The sequence below is a fragment of the Atractosteus spatula genome, chromosome 8, assembly GCF_055471065.1.
Source record: "Atractosteus spatula isolate fAtrSpa1 chromosome 8, fAtrSpa1.hap1, whole genome shotgun sequence".
NCBI lineage: Eukaryota > Metazoa > Chordata > Actinopteri > Semionotiformes > Lepisosteidae > Atractosteus > Atractosteus spatula.
In genome coordinates this window covers 23,133,646-23,159,740 of record NC_142713.1, presented here as the reverse complement: position 1 = coordinate 23,159,740, position 26,095 = coordinate 23,133,646, and the positions used below count along the sequence as shown (strand labels likewise).

At 33.2% G+C, this 26,095-nt stretch overlaps 1 protein-coding gene across 1 annotated transcript in view; it reads left to right on the top strand.

The window, feature by feature from the left end:
• lrriq1 (leucine-rich repeats and IQ motif containing 1) overlaps positions 1 to 26,095 on the top strand; it is a 53,062-nt gene that overhangs the window by 1,109 nt on the left and 25,858 nt on the right. Inside the window, exons 3-19 of the mRNA XM_088922589.1 lie at positions 302 to 427; positions 858 to 966; positions 1,184 to 1,290; positions 1,868 to 1,976; positions 2,984 to 3,213; positions 3,540 to 3,614; positions 4,177 to 5,460; positions 5,937 to 6,089; positions 6,265 to 6,415; positions 7,887 to 8,080; positions 8,577 to 8,704; positions 9,634 to 9,707; positions 9,984 to 10,077; positions 16,801 to 16,980; positions 20,093 to 20,596; positions 21,023 to 21,242; positions 22,043 to 22,162. Of these exons, the coding sequence (XP_088778715.1) occupies positions 302 to 427; positions 858 to 966; positions 1,184 to 1,290; positions 1,868 to 1,976; positions 2,984 to 3,213; positions 3,540 to 3,614; positions 4,177 to 5,460; positions 5,937 to 6,089; positions 6,265 to 6,415; positions 7,887 to 8,080; positions 8,577 to 8,704; positions 9,634 to 9,707; positions 9,984 to 10,077; positions 16,801 to 16,980; positions 20,093 to 20,596; positions 21,023 to 21,242; positions 22,043 to 22,162 (3,858 nt within the window). The remainder of the gene's footprint in view (positions 1 to 301; positions 428 to 857; positions 967 to 1,183; positions 1,291 to 1,867; positions 1,977 to 2,983; positions 3,214 to 3,539; positions 3,615 to 4,176; positions 5,461 to 5,936; positions 6,090 to 6,264; positions 6,416 to 7,886; positions 8,081 to 8,576; positions 8,705 to 9,633; positions 9,708 to 9,983; positions 10,078 to 16,800; positions 16,981 to 20,092; positions 20,597 to 21,022; positions 21,243 to 22,042; positions 22,163 to 26,095) is intronic.

Genomic DNA, 26,095 nt, shown 5'->3' with positions numbered 1-26,095 from the left:
CGATTTATTCATTCCGTTGTTGCGTTATCATGAATGATTTAGGACTTATACAATATGGAAATAATGCCGTAGTACCGAAACAATTATTTTGTGAAATACAACATACAATTTAACGTGTCTGATGAATACAATATACAGTACATTTCTCTGTATTAATGGACTATATGCATATAGTAGGTAGGCCTATAATATATAAATTTTGCATGTGTTGTTTGTTAGCACACTTCTTAATTTAAAGACGCTATTTTATTGTATTTTATTGATGCTTGCTTTTTCAGAATTTTCTTATTTTGTTTCGAAGATAATGAACAACAGGCTAATAGAGGAAGCTATTGAACAAGAACTGAGCAAAATCTGCATTAACCCTTCAGATACTGAAGTATTAGAAACTTTTTCAGAAGATGAAACAATTTTTGATGAAGAACCAGTAAGTTTTTTTGTACAATATACTGAATTAATATAATATATAGTAATGTAATATAACAGTTAAAACTGTAGGTTTATAACTCTATCCTCTGCAATCCTGAATTTTAAAGTTTACAGTTGTTGTTTTTTTACCATAATGGGGCTTTTGAAGTATTTATTTTACAAAATAGTTTTGTAGTATAGAGACCATAGGAAGTTCAAAATAATGTACAGTAAGTTGATGTGCTAAAAGAAACATTTTACTATATGTATGTGTTGATGTGGTCTTTTGCAATAATTTGTATTAACAAAAAGGGTAAAATATTAACAGATATTATAATACATGCTGTGGATTGTCTATTTTGCATGCTTGAAGGTGTTAATGTTTTAAAAATTACTTTCTTCATTGAGTATAAGTTTTTGTAATCATTTTGGAATTGCTTCTTACTTAGGTCCCTGATGAAATACCTGAGTCAGTTCTTTCTTGTTTGGAACTGGTTAAAAATAGAATACATAATGCAGAACAACTCATTCTACAGGACCTAGAGGAAACAGATTGTGGTAAGATAAAGTGGTTACATTGAGATTAATGCTAGAAGCAGTCCCCGAACTGAATATATGGATAATGTTTGTGTGCACTAAATTAGTTTCTAAGATCAAGTCTCCAAAGGCACTACCCACAAAAAATAGTGAAAAGATGTTTTCCATGTGTGGTCATCTTTTGTGTAATATTTCACTACAAATGCTGACTATAGTTCTATGCACATTCCTTTTTCAGATTTAATAAAAAAAGACATGTGTGGCACCATTTCAAATCACAGTGAAGATTTTTGGATGAAGCTGGCGTCTGATTATCATGAAGATCCCATCAAGTTAAAAGAAAGGGTCTGTCTTGGGGAAACCTGTTAATATTACACACAATGACACATGGTGGCAGCATTAAGCTGCTTCTCAGAAAGATGCATTTAGAAATCTTTTAGTAAAACAAAAAGTAAAAGCAGAGAATAACAATAAGTGGTGAAGATGACTAAATACTGATGGAAGAAGGGTAGTCAGTATGGACAGCTGTAATTTGGAAACATTTTTGGTAGTGGTAGTTATTTTAAAAGATGCCAACAAAATAAATAGAAGTAAGGCACTTAGAAGAAAAGCAAAGTAAGTCAATAAAAGTAGAAGATACAATAAACAAAAGTTAAATAAATGAACAAGATGATTTGGGAGTCTCTGATCGGATTGTTTTGGATTGTAAGGTCTTTCTTTTTCTTGGTGAGATTTCTGTAAATCTCGGTGAGATTTCTGAAAATTCTGCTTTTGTGCAAAGACATAAAAAGCCATGAAGTAATATTTATGGCACAATATTACAGTTTCACTTTACAATTTAAAGCAAAAACATTATGATAAATAAAAGGTCTAACCTTGGAGAATACCTCCAAATACAAACTAACATTATACTTTTACCTAGATAATTCATGAAATTGAAGAAGATGAATCACCGATAAACCAGCATAGGCCAGAGTTTCAGGTTGGATCCCAAGAAAATGTAACTGAGCAAATCCCAGATGAGGACAAAGGTACTGTATGTACAGTACTGTACTGTATTTTCAGGTTGTACTATATCTTTCCTATCTTAGCTAGTTTAAAATTTTCTTTTGATTATAGAGGAAGAACAAAGTGTACCCCTGACCCTTTTCTGTCAAGCAAGAGGCTTAATATTTGCTATTATTCTTTTTTCCTCCCACATTCCAGTACTCTTGAGGGAAGGAAGGTATTTACTCCACAGTCTTCAGTAATTGCTCTGCCCAAAGCGTGTCCCTGTAGGGAGTTCCCTTATATAACAATGTGAATTTTTCTCTGTTGACTTTGACTTTACCACAGGACAGGTTTATTTGGTAATAGGCCTTTGTCTTTGCACTAATCTTTTTTTTATTTTTCCTCTCCAAGTCAAGAGTGCTTTATTTTCTGTCAACATTATCTGAGTAAGGTTTTTAGACCCAGAACCAGGACTGTGATAAACTTCAATAACTGACTGTGGAATGTAATAATGTCATATTAAATGAAATTTTAGAGAACCTAAATTCTACTGCTATCATTTATAATTGGATTGAGGGCAAATATAATTGTTACTTTACTTTTCTGTTGGATAAAGGTATTTGCTAGAACTTTGACCACCCCATTAGCTACATATTGTAAGCGTACTGTAAGTAATTTACAATTAGCTGGTGAGTTAACGTTTTTAATTCAGGCCATAATTGATTAACTATTATTTAACAAAGATGTCTGTAAATGAGGTAAAACACAATTTTAAAGTTAGAACTGTCCTCGCATATCAACTAAACTGTTGAACTTGGGTATCTGATAATGTTTACCTGAAAGGTTAATTGTGGCTGATTTGATATACAGTACATTAACTCTAAAAGATATATTTTCTAATATTATATATATCTAATATTTTCTTGTGAAATGATGTATTTTATAACATCCCAATCTTTATATAAAATAGTGGCTTTTGAAACAATGTAACTGCCCTTTAACTACAGTATTTATGATATAACCGCATATATTTATCTTTTCTTTTTAGAGAATATTGAGGCTACTTTGGCTAATATGTACTTAGAAACTGAGAAACAGTGCCAGCTTGAACTGGAGATCTTGGAGAAGAAATTTAAAGAAATGGAAGAAAAAAGAGCTGCAGAGCTTAAGGCAAAAAAAGATCAACAGTTGAAAGAAGAAAGAGAGGAGGAAGAGAGAAGGAGACGCAGACAGAAGGAGTTTCAAGAGGAGTTAAAAAACATAGAGTCTGAAAATATGGTAAAGGATGCATTACACAGCATAAACACAAAGGGCAGTGGAGTATTACAGAATATTACACTTAAAGGTTTAAAAAAATCACACACTTTATCATTGTTTAATTATTACCACTAGCGTTAGTAAATGAACAGAGGATATCAAGCATTCAACAAACAATTTGGTTTATAAAAATGTATAACAAAACATTTATCCTTTTTTTGAGAAAGGCAAAATAGGCTCTTAACCTCAGACTTCGTGAAATTACATTCAAACAGCTGATAAAAGAACGTTGTAACAGATAACATGGAATTTTAGACTGATAATGTATTCCAAAGTATTATTTGCAGGAGGATCAGAATGAAGTGGACGAGACTGAAAGAAAGGAATTTGAAAAATTACAAGAGGATTTACGTGCTCAAGAGGTAGCCTGTTTTTGCTTAGATATAAATACTTTGATGTATTTCTATGCAAATGTAATAGACATTAAGAATTTTAAACAGTAATGATCAGCCAGTCTTTCCCTTCATTCATCCATTAGCATGAGCAGCTTATCTTGCCGCAGACCAGGGGTGCAAGGTGGTACAGTATTGCTCTCCCTGTGGTTAGAATGCCATGTCATTGAAGCACAACAATGACATACTGTACAGTACAGTAGATGTCCTCATTAGGATCTCATCTGGAAAAAGGTAATGAGAAAAGGACTATTTAGAGTAGCCTCAGCCATGTTTTTAAGATATATAGTTTAGGATAGTTAATTGAGCTAATGAGGATGAAAATTTGAGATTGAGGCTGGTGAGTTTTGGTAAAGCACAAACTGGATAAAAAAGAAGACTTAGACCTGTATATAGTATATGTATATGTCCCAAATCATGCACATTTCTTTTTTTATAGGAAGTGTAAAAAGATAATTACTTTTATCTTTAAATGCACATTACTATATTATGATTGACTTTTTTTTAAATGCAATGACTTTTTACTTCACAGGAGCTCATAAAACATTTGGAAAAAACTATGGAAGAGGAGAGGACAGCCTTTGAAGAGCAGCAAGCTATGGAAAGGAAAAGAGTAGAAGACCTTCGGCGCAGAGCGGCAACAGACATTCAGGCTGCAGTTCGAGGATTCCTGATACGCAGGGCGAGTGCTTTCTTACTAAGCCAGAGGAGAGAGGAGAGGAAGAAGAAGAAAGAGCTGCAGCTGCAGCTGGAGCAAGAGCGGAGGGAAAGGGAAGAGAAGTGCAGAAGAAAGCTAGAGGAGCAAAAATGCAGAGAAGAAGAAGAAAGGAAAAAGAAAGATGAGACAGAGAGGCAGGCAAGAGTGGAGCAGGAGAAAAGACGCGCTGCTTACGAAAAGGCCAAGGAAGAAGACCGTTTGCGATTGGAGGAGGAGCGGAAGCTGAAGTTAGAAGCTGCAAGGCAGAGAAAGAAAGAAGAGCTTAGAAAAAGGGAGGAATTGGAGAGAAAAATTAAACTGGATGAAGAAGACAAGCGGAAAAAAGAAGTAGAAGAGAAGAGGTTAGAGGAGCACAGAAATCAAGAAGAGATGGAGAAGAAAAGATTCCGCGAGTTCAAGAAGAGGAAGGAAGAGGTGCAAAATGCAGAACGAATCCAGGAACAAAATGTAGAACAAATCCTAGCAGAGAAACAAAAGGGATCACAATGTGGCGAATCTGATGAATTTGAAAATAAAGGAGATGGCACTAAACTTAACGATAAACTTAATGAAACATTACAAAATAATAGCACAGACTGCAAAAAAGTCAAGCATGATTCAGGTTTTTCGGATTATGATGTTGACAATAAAGATGCTTCAGTTCAGGAAGTATCTCTCCAAAGCAACAAGAAATCACTTAATTGTGCTAGTGAGGAGATGCCATGTCTAGAGGATAATGAAGATAAAACAAACATGGAAAATGCAAAGAAAAATGAAGGTCTTTCCCAGCAAGAGGGTGAGAAAAGCCACAACATGGAGAAAGATCTAATTATGTCCTTTAGGCCAACGGGCTGTATCCCAGAACCTAAAGGTAATTATCATGGTGCTACTGCTGTAGACACGTATTCTTTAACAAACCAGATGTGCCTTCCTGAGTGTACTGAGCAGAAAAGGCTAGCTTGGATGAAGGCTTGTACTCCTTGGTCTAAAATTTCAATGCAAAATAAGAGAAAAGAGGTGGTGAAAAGGAAGGTGATAAGAAGAGGTTCAGCAGTTCAGCTGCCTGCCCTGAGTACAAAGACTATCCTTCAGTCTGGTGACTGGATTTCCCTACAGCAGGTACTTGAAAAACTAATTTCTCCTGTCATTTATAAATCTTAAAGTAAAATAATCCCTCACTGATACATTGTTTTTTTTTACTTAGTGTTGTTTGTCCTCAATGAGTTTTTTTTTCATGTCAGCCTTTTAAACATTTGGAGGAATAAATTAATGAACTTGGTTGAAATTATTGCTGAACAGTTGCTTGTTACAAGACATAAGTGCAAAAAAGTAAGTAGCAGTAGTAAAATCATGAGTATTTTCTTCTTCTTTTTTCACTGTGAGTTGTAGGATTTGCATTATTGTCTCACTTTTTAATGACAGAGTCTTGACCTGAGACTTCATAAAGGAAAGCTGTAGTTTATTTGAACAAAGTAGCTGACAAAAAGAGTTCCATATTCAGAGTAATGGTAATGTTAGAGAAAATACTTTTTTGTTGAGTATTAAATTTGTTATTTCTGTATAGTTTTGATTGACATGCACATTTTCTATTGTAGGTTACAGCAGTTACCCTTCAAGACTTACCTGGCTGTAGCCTTTCTACTCTGTCTGAGTGTACTAAATTACAAATGCTGACAATGAAAAGATGTGGATTAAAAGCTTTAGATGGTATCAGTGGGTGCAAAGATCTTAAGTATATTAATGTGCAGGTAACATTTAATTTTATTCCTTAATTGTAAAGTTTTAATCCTTTAAGTGACCTGAATATATTATTATGAATATTTTTTAACAAAATCAGTTTGATCAAAAAAAATCTTGATTCACAATTTTTGATGCTTTCAGCCTGTATGACAACACAATTATTTCTTTATTTTGTTTTTCAAGGAAAATGCAATCCAGTACATTAACTGTCAGGGTATGGATAACCTTGATGTTCTTCTCCTGAATCATAATCAGCTTGCATCTATTCATGGTTTGGATGGAGCTGTTAATCTACATGCACTTGAACTGTCACATAATCACATCACACGTATTTGTAAGAAGACATTTTTGTTATATTTTTAATTTTTAATTATTATGTATTTTAAAATGTACTTAATAATGTATATTTAAAGTATATTTCCACTTCCTAGTAAAACCCTCCGAGAAGAAAGCAAGTATTTAAAAATCGTAGGTAATTTAGTGATATTATTGATGTGATGTGCAGTATAATCCTTTTAAGAAATACTGTATGATATCTATACTATTTTATTAAAATCATATTATTATTATTTTATTATAAAGTTTTATTACATTTATTAAAACCCCAATCTACCTGAATACTCCAAACTGATTAGACCTGTGTTTAGAGCCTTTTTATAGGGAGATGATTAAACACAGTCACAAATCCCTGTATTTCTTTCTCTCTCTAATTGGTCTCTAAGTAGTAGTGCAGACCAACACAGATGACTCTGAGAAATCTGTTACAGTGCCCATTTGTCTGTGTTTCCTTATTAATTTGTGTCTATTGCTACTTTTTTAAGGTGACATTCTGTCAGAAAATCTCTCCATCAGGACACATGCAAATAAAGAATATTGAGTGTCACGAAGGTCAAAAGCACAAAATTAACATAATTTTCTTATTATATTATTAAACTATTGTAAATTTAAATCCTTTTAAAAGCAACATAGAATTAGTATTGACTGTAGATGTAATTTGGCAGGAAAGTAAATACGGTAGGAGTACAGAACATAGAATTAACTAGTAGTTGCAGCCACTAGATGGCAGTATGGTATTGTGCAAACTAACAAAACTTTGAAAGTATTGTGAACAAATAATAATGATCACATTTACTTAAGAAAATAATTATTTCATTGTAACAGAGAATCACATGTGGCTTTTGTACTCTTTCTTATTACATTTAAGTAACAAGGTATTTATCATCATCTATTAGTAATTATGAATGAAGCAACAAACATTATGAGTAGTGATTTGCTTAGAAGAAAACATAAACTGAAAATGGACTGAATGAAAATGAATGTTCTGACAGAACATACCTACTGGTAAACTGTATTATTCTATAGGATAACAAATACATAATAATGATATTATGCTCAATAAATCTTCATTTGACATTGATTAATTAGAATATTTTTATTAAAAATGTTGGTTCCCTAGAACCTTTTTTTAATAAAATAGTATTTTGTTTTATTCAAATTTAGGAAACGAATTGAATCAAATCATTTTTGCAGTGTGTGATGTGGTGCTGTTGTTCTATAATGCAATAATTAACAATAATCAACACTTAATTAAGTAATTAACAAACTAGAGTACTGGTAAATATTTATGAATGCATATGTAGTAAACTGTGAACTGTTTTGAAATTCATGTCAAAATGACATGAATTTGACAAAATGTCAAAAATTACCAGTCCAGAATTCAACTGCAGTGATTTATTCCTATTTATTTACACTAATTCCCTCAGCTGATTCTATGCTGACATATTGTTTTTTGTTTCATATTCTAGGTGGCTTGGAATCTTTAAAGAAACTCCAAAGGCTAGTGTTAAGTCATAATCAGTTAATCAGCACCAAAGGCCTGAAAGATGTAGCCACTCTCTTGCACCTTGACTGTTCCTACAATCATCTTACAGAAATTGAAGGGATAGAAAATTGTGCTCTGCTCTGTACATTGAAGCTACAGGGAAATAATCTTACAGAGGTAATATTAACATGACATGATAGCTCCTTTATTATGGAACAGTATTACAGATGTATAGAAAATCATAGTTATTAAAGTACAAGCCAAAAAAGTACATATTGATCCTTGGGTGATTTATGTTTTCATTTATTCCAGGTTTATTCTTAGTGTGCATAATTGATGTGAAAGGATAAGATAAAAAGACATACACTTTGAGCTGATCACTTTGACTAATAACCTTAAATTGAGAAATAATCTACCTTGCATTTCTTCATTTGAGTTAATATTCAATATGCTTTGATTTGTAACATGGTTGTTTGGTATTTAGATGTTACTGTATGTCTCAGAAGATTACTACATTTATCTGAATATACTATATATTCAGTGTAAATACTGTATATACATTTTCTGAATATATGCAGTGTAAAGTATGAAAGACAGATATGTAATGTATGGCTGCTTTTCTAAACATGTTCTAAAAACAGCTACTGTATTTGAATGCTTTCATTTTTTATAGCCACCCAGTTTGGTAAACCACGTCTTGATGAAGGAGTTGTATATAGATGACAACAGCATCACATCACTGGAAAGCTTATCAGCTTGCTGGCTTCCCCTTTTACAGGTCCTTTCATTATCACAAAACAGGTGAACCGCAAATATTTTTTCCTGTTTTTTTAGACATGATGAATTCTATTTGCTGTAAGTAGCAAAAGAGATATTGCTTCCACCCTCATTTTCAATTTCACATTTGCTCACTTTCTTTTTTACTCATCTATTTAAACTAACTGCGTGTTTTTAAAGACAAGCCTTATCTTATGTATGCTATTTTTAATGATGCTCATTTATTATTTAGAAATCACAAAACCTTCAGAGATCTTTACATTCTTGTTAACACGTTAATGTAATTGGGTGATGCAAATGTGTTTCTTCAGATGCTGTGGTGTGATATGGCATTTAAGAAACTTTAACACTGTTATTATTCTGTCATACCACTATACAGCATCTGATGTGTATAACTTAGGCAGTTCTCAGAATTTGATGCCCTATTCTACTTGCCGTTACATTAAATTAAAACTTTTTATTAAAGAGCCATTGCACATGTAATCTGCAGTACACGTTTTCTCCGTATCTTTTCTTAATAGAATATTTTGTCTTGAAAGAATAAGACAATTCTTCTGGTTATCTCTGGAGATGAGGGGTTATTGTGTTTCAGCTGACTATTACTTCTTTAAAAGGGCTTCATTTTCTGGATTTGATTTCTATGTAATTCCATTATTGAGAGAAAATAATATTGTAAATGCACAGGTACTCAGATGCAAATTTTTATCTACCATGTAAGATCTAATATTGCTATTATTACCAACATGTTATAATTCTGTTGCTGATTTCATTACTTTTGAATGAAGCAAACGTGTTCCAATTTCTACCAATTTAGAGAGAAATCTTGATAGTATTAACAATGTTTACAGTTTGAAATGTATTCACAGTATGAATGTATAATTATACTGTATATTGTATGTGAAGTTTAATTCTATAATTTCTCAAATGTATGTATGTTCTTACATTACTTATAGCTTGACCCATATACCTCCACTGCTTGACTTCTTGTCTTTAAAGGAGCTTGATGTGAGTTGTAACTGCATATCAGGTATGTTTATTTTTGTTGATGTAAAAAAACACACCTTTCTAGATATCTCTAAAATGATTTTAAATAGGTGTACAATACATTTACCTCATGTATTTATAATCAAAGTTAAATTTCAGTTTGAGTAAATATTTTAGTAAATAAAATCAATACAATCAGTAACACAATTGGTGCACAAGCAAACATTTAGTACAGAATTTAAGAATATAAACAGATCAATTACAAATTGTCCCAGATGTATTGTAGACTCTTGTTGATACCATACCTCTCTATTTTCAGAGCTGAGAGATGTTCATTTGTCCCTTGAAGGCTCCACAAATCTCAGGGAGATTAATTTGACTGGAAATCCTATTCAGCAAGAAACTAATTGGAGGTAAAGCTTTTTTTTTCTTAAAACTGAATTAGCGTTCCTTAAAGCATTTTCAAGGCACACATCGATCTCCAATTAATCAGCAGTGCTCTATTTCACTGTTCACAAAAAGCAATACTAAAGAAATAAAACTATAGTAGTAATTGTTATTTACCAGTTAAAATATACATAAATATAACAAATATATTGTTAATATATGAGTAAAGTGGCATAAACACCTACTATTGTTTATATTATTGTCTGTTTTCTACAGTTTTCTGTATTGCAGCAGTTTGTAAAGTTAGATGACAAGATTTTTAATTAGCATAAATTAAAGTTACATATTGCCACAGTCTCAATGTAAAAAATATATAATATGGAATAATACTGTATTCTTCGTTGTCCCATTTAAAAAACTTCCATAGTGTATCTCACTAAACTCTTTTTTATACTAATTTTATATTTTTTAAACATTTACTTAGGTTACAATGTTCCAATTACCCAGAAGCAGCAAAAAGTATAACTATGCTGCCACCTAACGTTTTACAGTGAATCCTCCTTGTAAATAACCTATACTGTATGCAACATGCCTCATATAAGACAAAGCACAATGAGATTCAGAAACAGCTGAAGATATTTCTTCCTAACAACGCAATTATACTATGTGCCTTGTACATAGTATAATTGTACCATAAAATACATCTTGTGTATAATATTCATAAACACACCTAAAGAATCTAAAATGTGTCAGTTAAAATAAAAATCTGATTCAGGTGCTACAGTATCTAGCTTCTAATGTTTCCCAAAGTGTGACTGAACCCTGGAGTACCTGCAGAGAGTCAGTGGTAGTAAACAACAGCACGTTAACCTATGGATTTCATATCCTCTTAAAGACTTATTACGTATTCTTTCCTGATATCATATATAATTTTTTCATACGTCAAACAGGCATAGATTTGTTTTTTAACCAGAATGTGCTGACAAACATTCTTTAGTAGATTTTTTTTCCATTTGTCATACAGTAAACAGTGCTTGGTTTAAGCTTTTATAGGCTACACACAACAAGATAAGTGAAATAATTTCTAATACTGTAGGTGTAACTAGCTATCCAGTATATCAGTTATTAAATATAGATCAATAAATAAATCTGCAAAATATTGCACTCTCTGTTCATTGCTTGTTGACCCAACAAATACCATATGATGTGTACTTGAACAGTAATAAAAAGTGTAAGTGTAGATAAAAAGTGTTGCAGAAAATCACAGCAGGTGTTTATTTCTCAAAATTTAAAAACCACTTTGTAGTTCACAAGAGTTAAATAGATGGATTAGGCTTGGAAGACACACAAAGCATTCCAGGTTAATATAGAGTTTCTTTTACATTTTACACATCTGTGGTTTATATGATATACTGTAAGTATACCTGTAGTATATACATATGATTGTATATCTAATTTTGTCATTCTCTTAAAACATTAAGTTCTAAATTCCATGTGGAATTCAGCTTTGCTTAAGTACCAACATATATCCTTATATCTCACAAAGTTTGAAAGTCTTTTTGAAAACCAAGTTACCATATTCTGTGAAATAAAAATATATATTTTATAATAAGCATTCTAAGAGGTAAAAGATATGAAATAGAAATGGCAACAGTATCAGCACACTTGTCAGAATAGCACACTTGTGCCACAAGGGGGTGTATGAATCACATTCTTAATTGTTGTTTCACATTCGTTTCTATCATTTGTATCCAAAAGCCTTCTCCAGCACAAAATAAACATTTTATTTAGTTTTCAAAGAGTGAATATTACCAAAGAGAAGCTCAAGCACTTCAGATACATGTCATTTTCCTATAACAAATCTTTCCATACTTAAACAATAAAGGGGTGTGTACTATTTTGTTCTGGGTTTATACCTTATTCACAAAAAAACTATATATACTATAACTATTTTCTAAAAAATTTAAATGGCCTTTTATAAACGTTGAAAATAGTGAGATGATGTTGAAAAATATGTTTTCTGACTACAGTTTATTGGAATATAATTTAGTCATTAAAACCTTTAAGTTTAACACACATATTAGGGTAACAATTAAACACAATTATTTTGTAATTAATCTCATCATATGTTCCTCTGTCATATGTTTTTTTTTGCAAATGTTTTTCGGCACAGGCAGTTGTTAAGACAGATGCCCATACATTTGAAAAGAACCATACTGATAAAATGTATACTTAAAATCTTAGTATAAATATTTTTTTTTAAATTAGCTTGTGTATATGATTGTATTCTAATGTAAAGATTTTGACAATTATATCTTCTTTGCATTAATGGTCAGCAACTCCACCTTCTCAACAAGTTTTTCCAGATTCAGTTGAGCAATGTATGATATTCATACAGTAATATCACTTTATTTAGGCCAAATATTTTTAGCATTGGTATTTTAAGTTCTTATTGTCACATTCATATGAAGTGATAAAAAATACTTAGCTGATATATAACATCTCAGTACCACCAAATATGTAAAAAAATATTATTTTTTCTTATGGAATGATATTAATCGATTTTGATATTTTGAATATTTAGCCTTACAGAAAGTAAAAAAAGAAAGCATTACAGTCTTAAAATTAACTGATTAACTTTGTGCCTTTTTTAGGACATTTCCTTTTTGGGAATTTTATATAATGTTAGTCACTGTTATAATAATTTTCATTAAGCTGTGCTAGAAAAACTGTTTCATGTTTCTGTAACTTCCATGAAGTCTCTTATTTAGTTGCGTGTATCGGCACTGTCAGATAAGGAAGTTAGATACTGCTGTTGTTTTTATCTGCATTACATTACTTATAACCCTTTCAAGGCAACTTGGCTAATGCTAAGTCCTGCAAACAAACTGAAATATTTGTTGGTTTTACACAGGGATTTTTTTTAGGTTCCACCATTGACTGAAACTTAGGCCAAATGTTACATTGAACTTTGCGTAACCCTTAATGCCAACAATGGAATTAGCTATAGTCTTTCCCAAGTCGCCCAACACTTTCATCTCTGGCCAGTGATAACACCAGCTAAATTAAAGCACTAAAGAATATTGCGAAGAATTATATTTTAAAAGCAGTCTGAGCTCATGAAAAGGAGTGCATTTCACTTTTGTGATGATTAATTGATCCTTTTTAAGCAACAGTGTTTTCAAGGAAGTTTTTACTAAATGAAATACAGTTTCATTCCTTCTCAAAGAAGGCAACAGCTGGAAATGCTACAACCAAGATCATTCTACTTCAAGATACTTTCAAGTTGAATTAATGAATGCTCCCAAACAATTTGTTTTTCTTACTGTACTCTGCATGTCCAACTATTAATGATATGTACTGTATGCTCACACTGTAATATTTTTCTTATCTTTTTACTTACATTTCAATTGAAGCTAAAGGATACAAACAGTAATTTGTGGAGTTTAATAATAATCTGCAAATGAATTTACTGTCCAAAAAATTATTTTTGTAATGAGCGAAAAAAGGAACTTTTAATTTGTCTCAGCATTGGCATACGTGATCACTGTGCCTGCTAAATAATGTACATGTCAGCTACACAAACAGTTATTGTATGATACAAATTACAAGAACAACAAAATGACAAAGGATTATATTATCTTATTATATGCAAATTTTATTCACATAAATATGTTTATAAGATTGGGCATATACATCATATTTATATATGTATATAAATATGATATCTTTATAGATATATTATTTAATCCATATGTATTCCATGCTGTAACATTTAAAGTTGATTTGGATGTATCAAGCATATTTTTTGGATGTATTAAGCTATTAAGCATAAATCACCAAAATACAAAAAGAAAAGGCAATTTTTTTATTTCACTTGTCTTCTCACAAAATAATTTACAGTGTTTGACAATATATTAATTTGTTTTTATTCTGTACATTTTAACAACACAATATAAATTAATACAATTTATAAGAAATGTCTTACTATTTCATTTTAATATATGAAATAAATACTGGGCAATACCATCTTGGCTTGATTGTGTTTCTTATAGAGATTTTTTAGATTCCATCTAAAAGCATGTCCTTAGCCCAGGGCATGGGGTACATGTCATAATATCCTACAGCTGAACTTTCGGTTTACATCAAGGCAACCAATAGCTGCTCAGATTTAATCACTTAAGTTTTAAGTCGTAACATTTTGAAACAAATAATGCTTGACTGGCAACCTAGAGTCCAGGCATGAATTGAAGCCCAAATACCCCTTTAGCCTTTAATCTACACTCCATGTCATCACATACTTCCTTCATGAGAGCATCAAGCAAAAATGAAATCTTTTGTTCTGTATTGACAGCAATCTTGTTGACTTTCTGGGGTCCTTAATGTCAAACTTGGTACATATTTTATCCACATTTTTAAGTGGTTTCATCTGTTCAAAGTAAACATTTTCAAAACTAAAAAAAAAGAAAAAAGTAAGTGAGTGGTTGTAGGGATCACTTGTCTTGCTGCGACACATTGTGAACCTGAACATTTCAGACACTTTAAAACCATATGTGTGATGCATTTGGACAACGACTCCTAGATATTCAGAATGGTATGAATAACATGCATTAGAATAGCAAGAGTTGTAGGATAAATTAATTTGAATGTTTTTTAAAAGCTAGGTATATCACTAATTGATGTCTTAAAAGAATAAACCATGCAGTGATCAGGTAGAGTATGTTTTAATCAATATTATTAAGAGGCTTAAATCATGGACATGAAATATGGAACCATGCAAATATATCATATTCAAAGGAAAAAAGGAAAGTAATTATCAGCTGTTTTTGAAACCCATTAGTCTATGTTGACAAGATGCATTGCAAGTGCGCGGATGCTGTTAGAATATATTTTTATACTGTACATTAGACCTGAAATATGCAATCCAAGCCTCCCATCCCAGATTAATAAACATTTAATTTTTTTAATGTTAAGTTAATACATTTTGGCTGTCATATCATTTAATCATTTGTAAAAAAATTACGTGGGACATGCATTACATTGCATATGGTCTTGTGGTATTAAAATCCATCACCTCTGTAAGTTATTTACACATAATGTGTCCACTATCAGCTCAAACAAATGCAACAAACGACATGGTACGTATTGGTAAAGCCCTACTTTCCAATAGTGGTCAGCACATTGGTAGATCTGATTCATCTGATTCTGAATCTGGAATCAAGACTTAAATTAGCTTTATAGATCTTCAATGGTCCCCAGTTGTGGTACCAGCCATAGTTGTTTCTGTACAGGAACAATCCTTCAGGGAGTCTCTTGTGACTCATTACAAGTGGTTGAATAGGTCTATGTTGATTACAAGTGTTTCTTGTCAGTTAGTAGCACTACTGGAGTAGAGTAATGGTGGATTCACAGCCCACAAGTTCTCGGGTATTGCTGCTTTGTAACTTACCTGCCAGCAACAGCAACATTCTTACAGAGGGTGACCTTTCTCTTGCTATGAGCTATGACATTATGTTACCATAAGTTAACCTGGGTGCCTTATATGTGGAGAAAAGAGAATGTGAGGTCTCAGATTTTCTACCAGCATACTATATCCATTAGTAATATCATACTCAAGCCAGTTTAAGTGGTTAAAAATGTGTAGTAATAATGTTCTGTGGATACTACACAGCCAGTGTTTACTTGTTCCCTCTACTCTGGGATAGAGTTTAAATTTGGAAAAAAAAATGTTTACAAAAGGTATGCGTAAATGTTCTCACCTATAAGTGTACCATTTTTAATGCTTCAGTGCACATGCCATGAATGTTTGGAGGCCCAGTTTTAAAGTGGAACCACAAAGATCAGTCTAATATGATTTGACAAATTAAATGCAAATTGTAATGTAGGTTAACCCTAAATGTATGACTGATAACTATAATACAGTTATCAACTGTAATATGTAGTAACTGTAATATGATAACTACAGTGTAATAACAATTTATGCCGCAAATGCATTCTTCATTTTTTTCCTGACTTAAAGATCTATAAATATACAAACCCAATATACTGAAACCCTTACCAGTACAAAAAAGTGGATCAGGACTGAAAGTGAATAGGTAGATGGATCAGAATATAACAGTACATTTATAAATATCCTATTTTAGAATGTATTAGAATTGAAATTGAAAGATTAATTCCCTGTTCTTCAGTTTTTATTAATAAGCGACTACACATATATGTTTATTAAAAATGTAAAAAATTTAAAATGCAGTTCCTCAGTTCTGTTCTTAGATGGTTACCGTCTATAAAAAGTTCTAAATGCCTTTAATTCATTGTCTACTTTACACCTGAAAAGAGAGTTAAATTAATTTAATTAAGCAAATAATTAGTCAATTGGCTAAATTAAGAGCTTATGTGGGATGAAAACCAGAGCACTGAATGGCCCTTGGAACCTAGAGCTCGCTAACATTGACACTGATCCAGAGTTCACATAAGGGTAAGACGTTTGTGTTCAAAAAGTGTATGCAAAGGGTGTGATCACAATGAAGTAAAAAACTAGACACTGGGAAGAAAATGTAATGCATGATCTAATCTTACTGTAACCTTGCTGGATACATAGTATTTAATTTTTAGTAAACAATTGTAATATATAACAGTGTTCTCTGTTAGAATTCCCTGTTTCTTTGTCAAAAAATAAGTATGATGGTTTATAAGTTTTTTATAGCAAATGAAAACCAAGAATCTTCAACTTTCACTCTTCTGCTTTTCAGGTCTTCTTTGCAAAAGATATTACCTGGCTTAAAGAAGATTAATGGGGAGCCTATCAGTTCTACACAAGTATATCTCACAGACAGAAGCACTAGACCACCGCCAGGGAGCTTCTTGGCACTTTGTCAAGCACAGCTTAAGCAGCTAGAGCTCCTGCTCAAGAGACATGATAGGGAACTTCAGTAAGTATTATTCTTTAGATTCTACCTGCCTTGCTGTCTACAAAGTTTAATCAGGCTGGACCTCAGCAAATGAGCTAGTACTGTACCTCACAAGATGTGTGCTTGCTCCAGGCTTTACTCCATCTTGACTAGAAACCAACAGGAAATGCTGCCTTTGGCTGTCTTTACAGAAAAGTCATCCAGTGAGACCTGGCAGAGGTTGTGAGAGCTAAGCTATGGGTTTTGTTGTTTGGCGCATACACTGGTTATTTTTACCAAGTGACCTGGCTTTTTAAAAAGGTTTAAATCTTTCTTAAATTGTATTTTTTCATTACTCTATATGTGGATTTCTGTGGTAACATGAAGTGGTGAGAGAAACAGGACAATAATTGTGATGGAAAGGATAAAATCACAGATTACATTAAGTGAGAGAAAGAACCAAAGTTGAAATATGGTAAATTTTGAATCTGTTAGAGCATGTGTTGCAATGTTAAGATACTTTTCCAAAATAAATAACACTTCATATGATAAACATATAATTGTGGCATGGTGGTGCTTTGGTTAGTGTTGCTGCCTCACAGCATGGGGGTCCTGATTCAATTTCAGTATCTGGGGTGCTACAGTATATGTGTGGAGTTTGTATGTTCTCCCTGTGTTTGCATGTATTTTTTGTTTCCTTCCGCAGTCCAAAGGTAGAATAGTTGGCTCCTGGGAAGTTTGGCTTGGTGTGAGTGTGTGTCCTGTGATGAACAGGTATCTTGTCCAGGGTATATCCCAGAATAGACTGGGATATGGAATCCTCCGCAGAATGGCTCCTCCGCAACCCTGTTTTGGATAAAGTGGTTAGAAAATAATGGATGGATAATTGAACAGTATAAATAATGTTAATGTTTGCTGTAGTTTCAGATTCTTTTTAACTTAAGAAATGGTTACTTGAGGCTTCCCAAGTGGCTCAGTCGGTAAACGTGTTCACCCAAGTGCACGTTGGGCTCTATGCTCATGGGCCTGAGCTGGCATCAAGTCACTAGCTGATTGGGATGTATGGTTGAACAGTGGACTGAGTGCCTCTGAGGGTGAAGTAGCATTAGTCAGCGAGGTTTCTCAGCAATACTGAGGCCTCTTGAGCACTTGCAGGCATGCAGTGCTGTCAGTGAGGGATGTGTCTTTTCCCCAGTCATTGTTGAACCTCTGGTACAAGACTGTGTTACTTGTGATGTGTTAAAAGAAAAATGGTTGGACATGTCTGCATGCACTTACTCATTCTCCCCCTGTGTCCAATCATGAGGTTCTTAGCTGCAAACTGAGATGTAAAGAACAAAATTGGTTATTCTAGAAATCAGGTGGATATAACAAAAATAATAGACAATTCTAACAAAATATTAAATAATTTTTGTGGTGCCTTACAGATACAGTATAGGCTATAAAGCAATACAATTATTATTATCCTTAACCAAGGCAGTCAAACCCTTTGAATCTTCATAGACCACCTACAAGTAAACTAAAGGTTCTTATGCAGTGTTATGACATTTTGCCTTAATCCCTCTGACCTTTGTAAATTATGCTTTGGAAAAGATGAAAAGCAGTTGAGCCTCCACAGCAGTTCAATTTGGGGTCTCTCATGACAAGAGCACTACAATTGTTTCAGTTTAGGCTGCTTTGTGCAATTTTTTTTTTCATTGGTGTGGGCAACGTTGCTTTTGGGTTTAGGTTCAGGCCACCATAACCAATTTACGACCTGACCCGATGTCAGACTATGGTTTACAAAGGTGAAAAGTCTGTCTCAAGAGCACTGTGCTACAATGATCTAAAGTAGACCGCATAGCTGTAGTACTACCAGATATTTAAACTGAAGCAGTGTCAACAACCAATGCTTAATATTATAAGGCTGTTTTATGATTTGATCATTTTCTCTGTATTCTTATTTCTTCTCATCCTATGTCAGTAACTTCAGTTCCCTTTTTAGTTAGTTTTATCTTGCAAACAGAATTATTCTTTAAATAATTAAAGAATAAAAACTTCCACTTTCATTTAATTTGTTACATTTTACTGTTTTATTTTTTTCCTTTAAAATATATTTTTAATGGTGTATTTCTGGAATAGCTGTCAGTCTGGACTCCTATAAAAGTATTTTTCTATGGCATAATTTTCTGGTGTTTGTAAATTTTGCTCATTTCCATCCATTTTATTCAGACAGCAGTAATATTGTATCATTTAAAAATGACAAATCTTTAAATATGAATTACAACTATTTTTGCTATGTATGGGATAATACACTTGATTAATTTTAATAGTTACGGGGATGAAACCCAAGCCAAATCTCCATTTAATTGTGCTACTCTGCTATTTAAGCAATCTACTACTGTGCTACTATGGTATTTAGCATGTTTTAAAAACATGCTACAAGATGATGATAAACATAGTAAATGATTTTGACCTCCTGTTGAACAAGCAGGTATATGGGTGATGATTACTGTGGGATGGTGCCTGAGATACTCTTTCAGAGGATTTGAATAGGAGCAGCATTATTAAGAACTTAAAGATTTTTGACCCATGCTACCTAGGTCAGCTCAGTTGACCTAAATTGTGGTAGAGATTACTACAAAGGTCGGTTGGCAGGGTTAAGAATCCCACCATTGCTAATAGAATAATTTGTCATTTAGTAGTCTTTGTACTGTTTTGTACTGGGCTTAAAAGGAAACATTGTGACAAATACTAATGTGTTTTAGGGATACACAGTGTGCCCAAAATAAACTCTATTGATCACACTCTTTTTATAATATATTAATATATATACAGCTTGTAATCGTCAATAGTTGTGTTTTGCTGTTTGTTTCAGACCTCCATTTTAACTGATTTAAAATGATGTGATAGAGTAGTAGGTATAAGACTTTTTAAGCCAATTACTTGGTCTACTCAACAATTGTTCATTACTTTTTGATAGCCAAACTGCTTATGTTTCTACTGAATTAAGATGGAATAAATGCACAAAGTTAACATTAATTTTGTTGTGGTAGTTACAGTATCATTGAAAATGCTGTCATCTTTTCATAAAAAGTCACTTAATCCATTAATAATTAAATTAGTAAAATGATAATTTAATGAAAGTAATTCAGTTTTATAATGTCTTATTTAGAAGTATTCTCAGCCCTCTGGATGTCCCAATGATTAGAAGTCAGCAAAGCGATGAACTGATTACACTAGCTGAGGAACACAGATATGCTCATGAATATGGAGATCTGAGCGTCAACGATGGAGATGAACCAGAAACTCAAAGCAACCTTTTGATGCAAGAAGGCAGTGACAGGCATCAGCACAATATCCCTTTTATCAGCAAAGCCAAGGAAAATAACCAGGTCTCAAAAGATCCTTCTACAAGATGGATCACTGCAAGCCAAGTTCAGCCTACAGTCAACTGCTGCACAGTCAGCCAAGAAGAGGGAAATCAGGAAGGCCAAATATCAGGAGTGAATGCAGAAATTTCTTCACTTAGAATTGGAGAAAGTAAGGAAAGAGTTGTCAAAGACAAAAGGGAGAGAAGTGACACTGCTGTGTCCTGCCAACACATTGAAATAGCTCATGGCCCTTCAAGACTGCTCAGAAAAAACATTCATCACTGTCAATACAAAGACATTAAAAAGTAATGTTGGAATTTTTTTTAGTTTGATTTTTAAACTTAATGTCATATTACATGGTTTTGGTTTGTTTGTGTTACACAGGGCAGATTCGATTTATTCATCCCTTGACTAACAGACCTAGCCTTTTCAAGAGTTAAGAATGCATATAGTAGTGGTTCTGGTGGGTAGCTGCGTCAGCATGCATAGTCATAGCCTTCTCTTCACAGCCGAAATGTTGTATATAGTAATATTCTTATTGATTTGATTTATATCAGAATCTATTGTATTCAACAAATTAACCTAAATAGGTGCATTGCATATTTGGTCCTAGACTAGTTATCTATGCATCTGTTGTTAAAATAAGTTAAAATATGTTTTTGTGAAGAATTTGCATGTGTGAAATAATGCACAGTATAAGGGCCCTGATATTACAGTTCTGTTCTCTACAGCATTGCAGCAGTTGTTATCCAGAGTCATTGGCGGGGACACTTATGCCGCAGAAATATTAGATTGCTCCTTGCTCAACAAGCTGCTGCCTTGGTGATACAGTCAGCTTGGAGGAAATACTCTATTTGCAAGAACAACTGGAACAAAGACAGCTCTTCACATACCTGTACTTCACAGGACATATGCTTGGATATTATGGAAAGGGCAGCTATTGTCATTCAGGTAGACAAATCTTAATCAGCCTGTATTGTTTCTGTTTAATTCATAACAAGTTTATGACATAGTATATTACTTATATAAGACAGCACAAAATGTACATTATATATACTATACAGTTCATTTCAGTTCCAATGAATCTATGAACATAAATGCTTTTAATCTAGTGTTTAAAGTGCAGTTTTTTCTGTTTCTTTTAATTTCAATTTGTCCATGTTTTGCTTAATGCAAATCCTGTATGTTCAGTATCTTTGGCTCACTTGGCTAACAGTTTATTTAATTTGAAACAATCACACCATATTATCATTTACTTTAACATGCGTTAATCACTGTTCTGTGTTGATGCTGTAATAAAGCAGTACAATGTAGCCAAATCTGCACTATCATACCACATACATTTAACCACATTAATGGTGGTACTCATTAACACAAGACTTGTGTTCTTGTGTCCTTCATGCCTATTGGAAAACATGTAACTTGATTTTTAACTTTTGCTCACATTTCTTTCTTCTTTTACTTAATAGGCCCTTAAGGATTTGAAAAATAATTAATTAGATGGACCGGTTTTGGAGTAGTGGGAGCTATAAGATTCCATTCTACTTACTTGTGAAACCATTCCATGGGGAATTTGAAGATTTAGAAGCATTCTGGCATTCCATTTGTCTTGTAACTTTAAATGTCACACAAAGTTCAGAAAACAGATCACTCAGCAATTATACTGAGGTTAACATGTTTTATCTTCCTAATGGGATAACATATAATATTTACATATGAATCTGATCTATAACTTTTTATTTTACCTTTAGGCCACTTGGAAGGGTTATGTTTTGAGGAAGAAGTTGGCTTCTGCCCTTGCTGCTGTTAAAACCAATGAAGTGGATGATGATTTTGAAGAAGTTAATATGGAAGATTTTGCATTTGATGAGGTATGTGTCTTTTTTACTGGATCTGTTCCCTGTGAAAGGTGAATTACAGTATATGGATAATCTGTTTCTTTTGCAGTCCATCTATTCATGGTTCGCACAAACCTACATTTTAAAGGGAATAGGTACATGCTTTTTGTTAGTAATTTTTCAATTCTAATTTCCCAAACACATGAAAACAGGATAAAAATAAAAGCAACCTGTCTCGAACCCACAAGAATCCCTCTTAACTATTCCGTTCTGGGGTATTCCTCTCTACGTTTCTACCTAAGGGCCTTTAAAATACAAACAGCTACAGTATAAGCTGCTGGAACCCCAAAGCAATAAAGCTTGAACTGCATTAGCAGCAGCATTCCAAGCCTCCACTGTCCTCCCACTGGTACCACACACCCTAGGAGCTGAAAGTTTCATATAAATAATATCAAAACAGGACCAGGATCTACTGGCACCCAGGTGGATGCATAGGCTCCCAACACAGTCAGCTACAATCAGACCAACTAGCCAGATCTGTTTCTGCTGAGAGAGGCCCAGATTACAGTGATTATCAAGCAAGTACTAAATGCAAACAGGGGATATCCCAATTTGGAATAGGGAAAGGCATGTTTCCAGAAATGAGTAACTTCTGGTCTCTCACAAAATGCGTTAATTGTGCCCAAACTGCATAACGTACGCAGGAGACTAGATTTAGGTGACTAAATGTGTATACAGTATACTGATACCCAATGAAACAGTCCTATTTTCCATCAGTTGTGTATGTGCACATGTATAATGGTATTTATATTTTAAAGAGTGAGCGGATAATTTTGTTGAATATTTGATTAGTATTGTTCCTTGGGATAACAAATTTCTGAGCCAAAATTATTGGACTAAGAATCTGTATAAATAGCTATTCAAACGCACATTTATTTAAAGCAAAAATATAGAAAGTAATGCAAATCATATGACTGAAGGAAATCTATGTGTGATAAAAGTTGCCAGGATAATAACATGTTCTGCTTAAACAGTAGGGCAGTCCAAAGAAACTAGGAACCTATTTTTTTCAAGTACAAAATGATCATGCAAAGTATTTGAAGGCAAAGGATCAACACACTGGACAGGACCATCACTTAGGTCTGATCTATCTGCATAATTGTGGTCACACTGTAGTAGCTACTGCATCAGACATTGCTAGATAAAATAAGTCGGGCTTCAATGCTCAAAGTTCATTCAGAGGTAATATTAACAGCTAAGAGATGCCCTCAGTTCACCAGAGTTTTATTCACTGATAAATGCCATTTTATATTTGACAAATGTGGAGATCCTGTGATGAGCATTATACTAGCAAAGGCACTGTTTATTGTATTGGAAGCAATCCCTTTAACATAATACCTTTGGTACATATTGAGGGTCAACTTGCTGCTGAGCAATGTTTTGAAAAGTTTTTTGAGCTGCCAGTTCATGCAAGTCAACCAAGCCATTTTCTAGAAGGATAATTCAAGATCACACAATGCTACATTTACAGTAGAATGACCTTAGGAAGGTAGTAGTCAGTTCTCTCTTATGGACTCCAGTATAAAATCAATGGAATCACCAATGCCACCATCAGTAGACAACTAAAACAGACCAACTTTTGCCAGCTAGTTGCAACTACATAGGAAGAGAACATCTCACAGAAAATGTCTGTCAATGGGCTGATCAGGAAGTTGTATCAATGTTGCCAGGGTTGGTTTATAATTTTTTCATTTTGACACTTTGTCAAGTTTCATAATCAACATATCATGATTCTTTGATCTGTATTGTTTTTTTAAATCCAATATATCCAATTTTATCAAATGAACCATTTGTTAACTCAAATTGTAATGAACTAATGTAACACTTTATTTTCTGAATGAGGTTGAGCCACCAAACCTGAAATAGAGATATAATAAGTGAATCTTACTGATTACACATATATATATATATCCAGTCTCCTAAGTCATTTCTTAGAGGAAACACGTTTTGTAGCAATTAGTCTTTATAGACAGGTCTCTACCAGCTTTGTACTGAGGGATGATTTGGACTGTGGGACCCCTGGAAAAAGTCCCTTAGTTTCTTCTGGATCATTGATGAGTCACAACTTTAAAGTCTCAATATAAATCTTCTATTAGTTTGAACTCAGAACTTCGACCGCGTCACTCAACGACATAACCCTCTTGCATTTCTTCCATACAGGATGGGTATGTGTTGGAAACAGAATATTGTACAGTGTATGAATGACACCCATTTCATAGAACATTTTACTCCAACTCTTTCAAGTCAGTCACAGTGGCATCCCTAACCATTTTCCTGGTTGCCCCTATGCTCAGTTCAGAAGGGCAGCCTGATCTACAATAGGTTGCATCTGGGTACCATGATACACATTCCTCTTTTTAATGATTGATGATATTGTAATTAAATGGAGAAGTTAACTTCTTCAGATTTATTTCACTTTATACATACAGTAGCGTGTTTTGAAAGCTTCTTTATACTGTATTTTTACTGTGTCTGTGGTGACTTGAAATTTGGTATTATCGCACTTACTGAATGCAAGTAGAGATGTAATTTCAATTATGACATTTTTAGCTTTGACTAGATTGTGAATATTCTAAATATAGAGTATCTTTTAAATATGGTGTCCTATTTAAAAGTGTAATAAATGTAATTTGAAACAACAAAATGTGAAAAGTTTTAGGGGGTTGAATAATTTTGCAAGACATCATACATGTATATACAGTATGTGTAAAACTTTTCAGAAAATCCATTTCACCTGAGTGTTGCATATCCCTTTATGAATTTTGCAAAAACATTTACACACGTTATGAGTCAATATTTATTTTCAAACAGTTTCAGTGTTTCCCAACACAAATACATTCACTCCTGTTTTTAACAGGATGAACATCATGGACATTGCATTTTGTTATGTTGCATTATGGCAGTTTTGTTGCTAATAAAGAACTATAGAAATGTACTGTAGGTAGAGTAGCAAGTAGAGCATGGGTACTGTATATTCTTCTAAGCAGTTGTAATTTTTAATTGAAAGAATTCCTTTCACTTAGCATCCCTATTTTATTTATATTTTTTCAAATACATGTTTCATGTACCTAAAAAGATGCAAAATGAAAACTTTTTTGAAAATTGTATCTCGATAAAATAAAGCTTAAATGATAATGATGATAATGATAAAGGAGTTATTATATGTAGTATTACTGTCATATTTTTTTCTATTTTTTTAGCCGTTTGCACATTTCATGGTTTTGCACCCTTCCTTTCACCCTATCATGATTCTTGCAGCTGCTTCTTGTCCCTAGTGGGGGGGATTTAGAGCCTTGTCCTAACAGACAGGCTGTCATTCCCTCAACCATGTGGGTTAAGCCAATAAATTAGTTACTTCTCTACTTTTAATTTTATTGGGAGTTGCCAGAACAACTGAATTTAGTGACTACATTTATTTTGATTAATGGCACTCTTTTCACTTCTCCTTCCCTCAGAGTATGACTTCTTTAAACAGGTACAGTGTACCCCACACCATCAATCAATGTGTTTATTCCACAGGGGTCTGATATTGTAGCTCTGTGTACTCCTATAAAGCAAAATTAAGTGAACTTTCATAAGTTTTACAGTAAATCTTGTGGTTATACTAAATATCATGTCAGTTTCAGATCACTGAGATTTTAAAGTTGCTAAAAAAATCAAAGGGTTTCAAAGGGTAGCCATCTATCAATTGGATATTGCTAAGTAAGGAATATGACACTTTATCTCTGACCCTATTCTGAGGGGATATAGGACTGGCAAGTTTCCTGCTCTTTCTCTTTTGTTTACATATAGTTGGTACTGTAAGTGACTGAGCTTATATTTATTTCTTATGTTTACCTCTGTTATCATTACTATAACATCATAAGTATCATGAGCACACAATTTATGTAAATATGTTGCACAAAA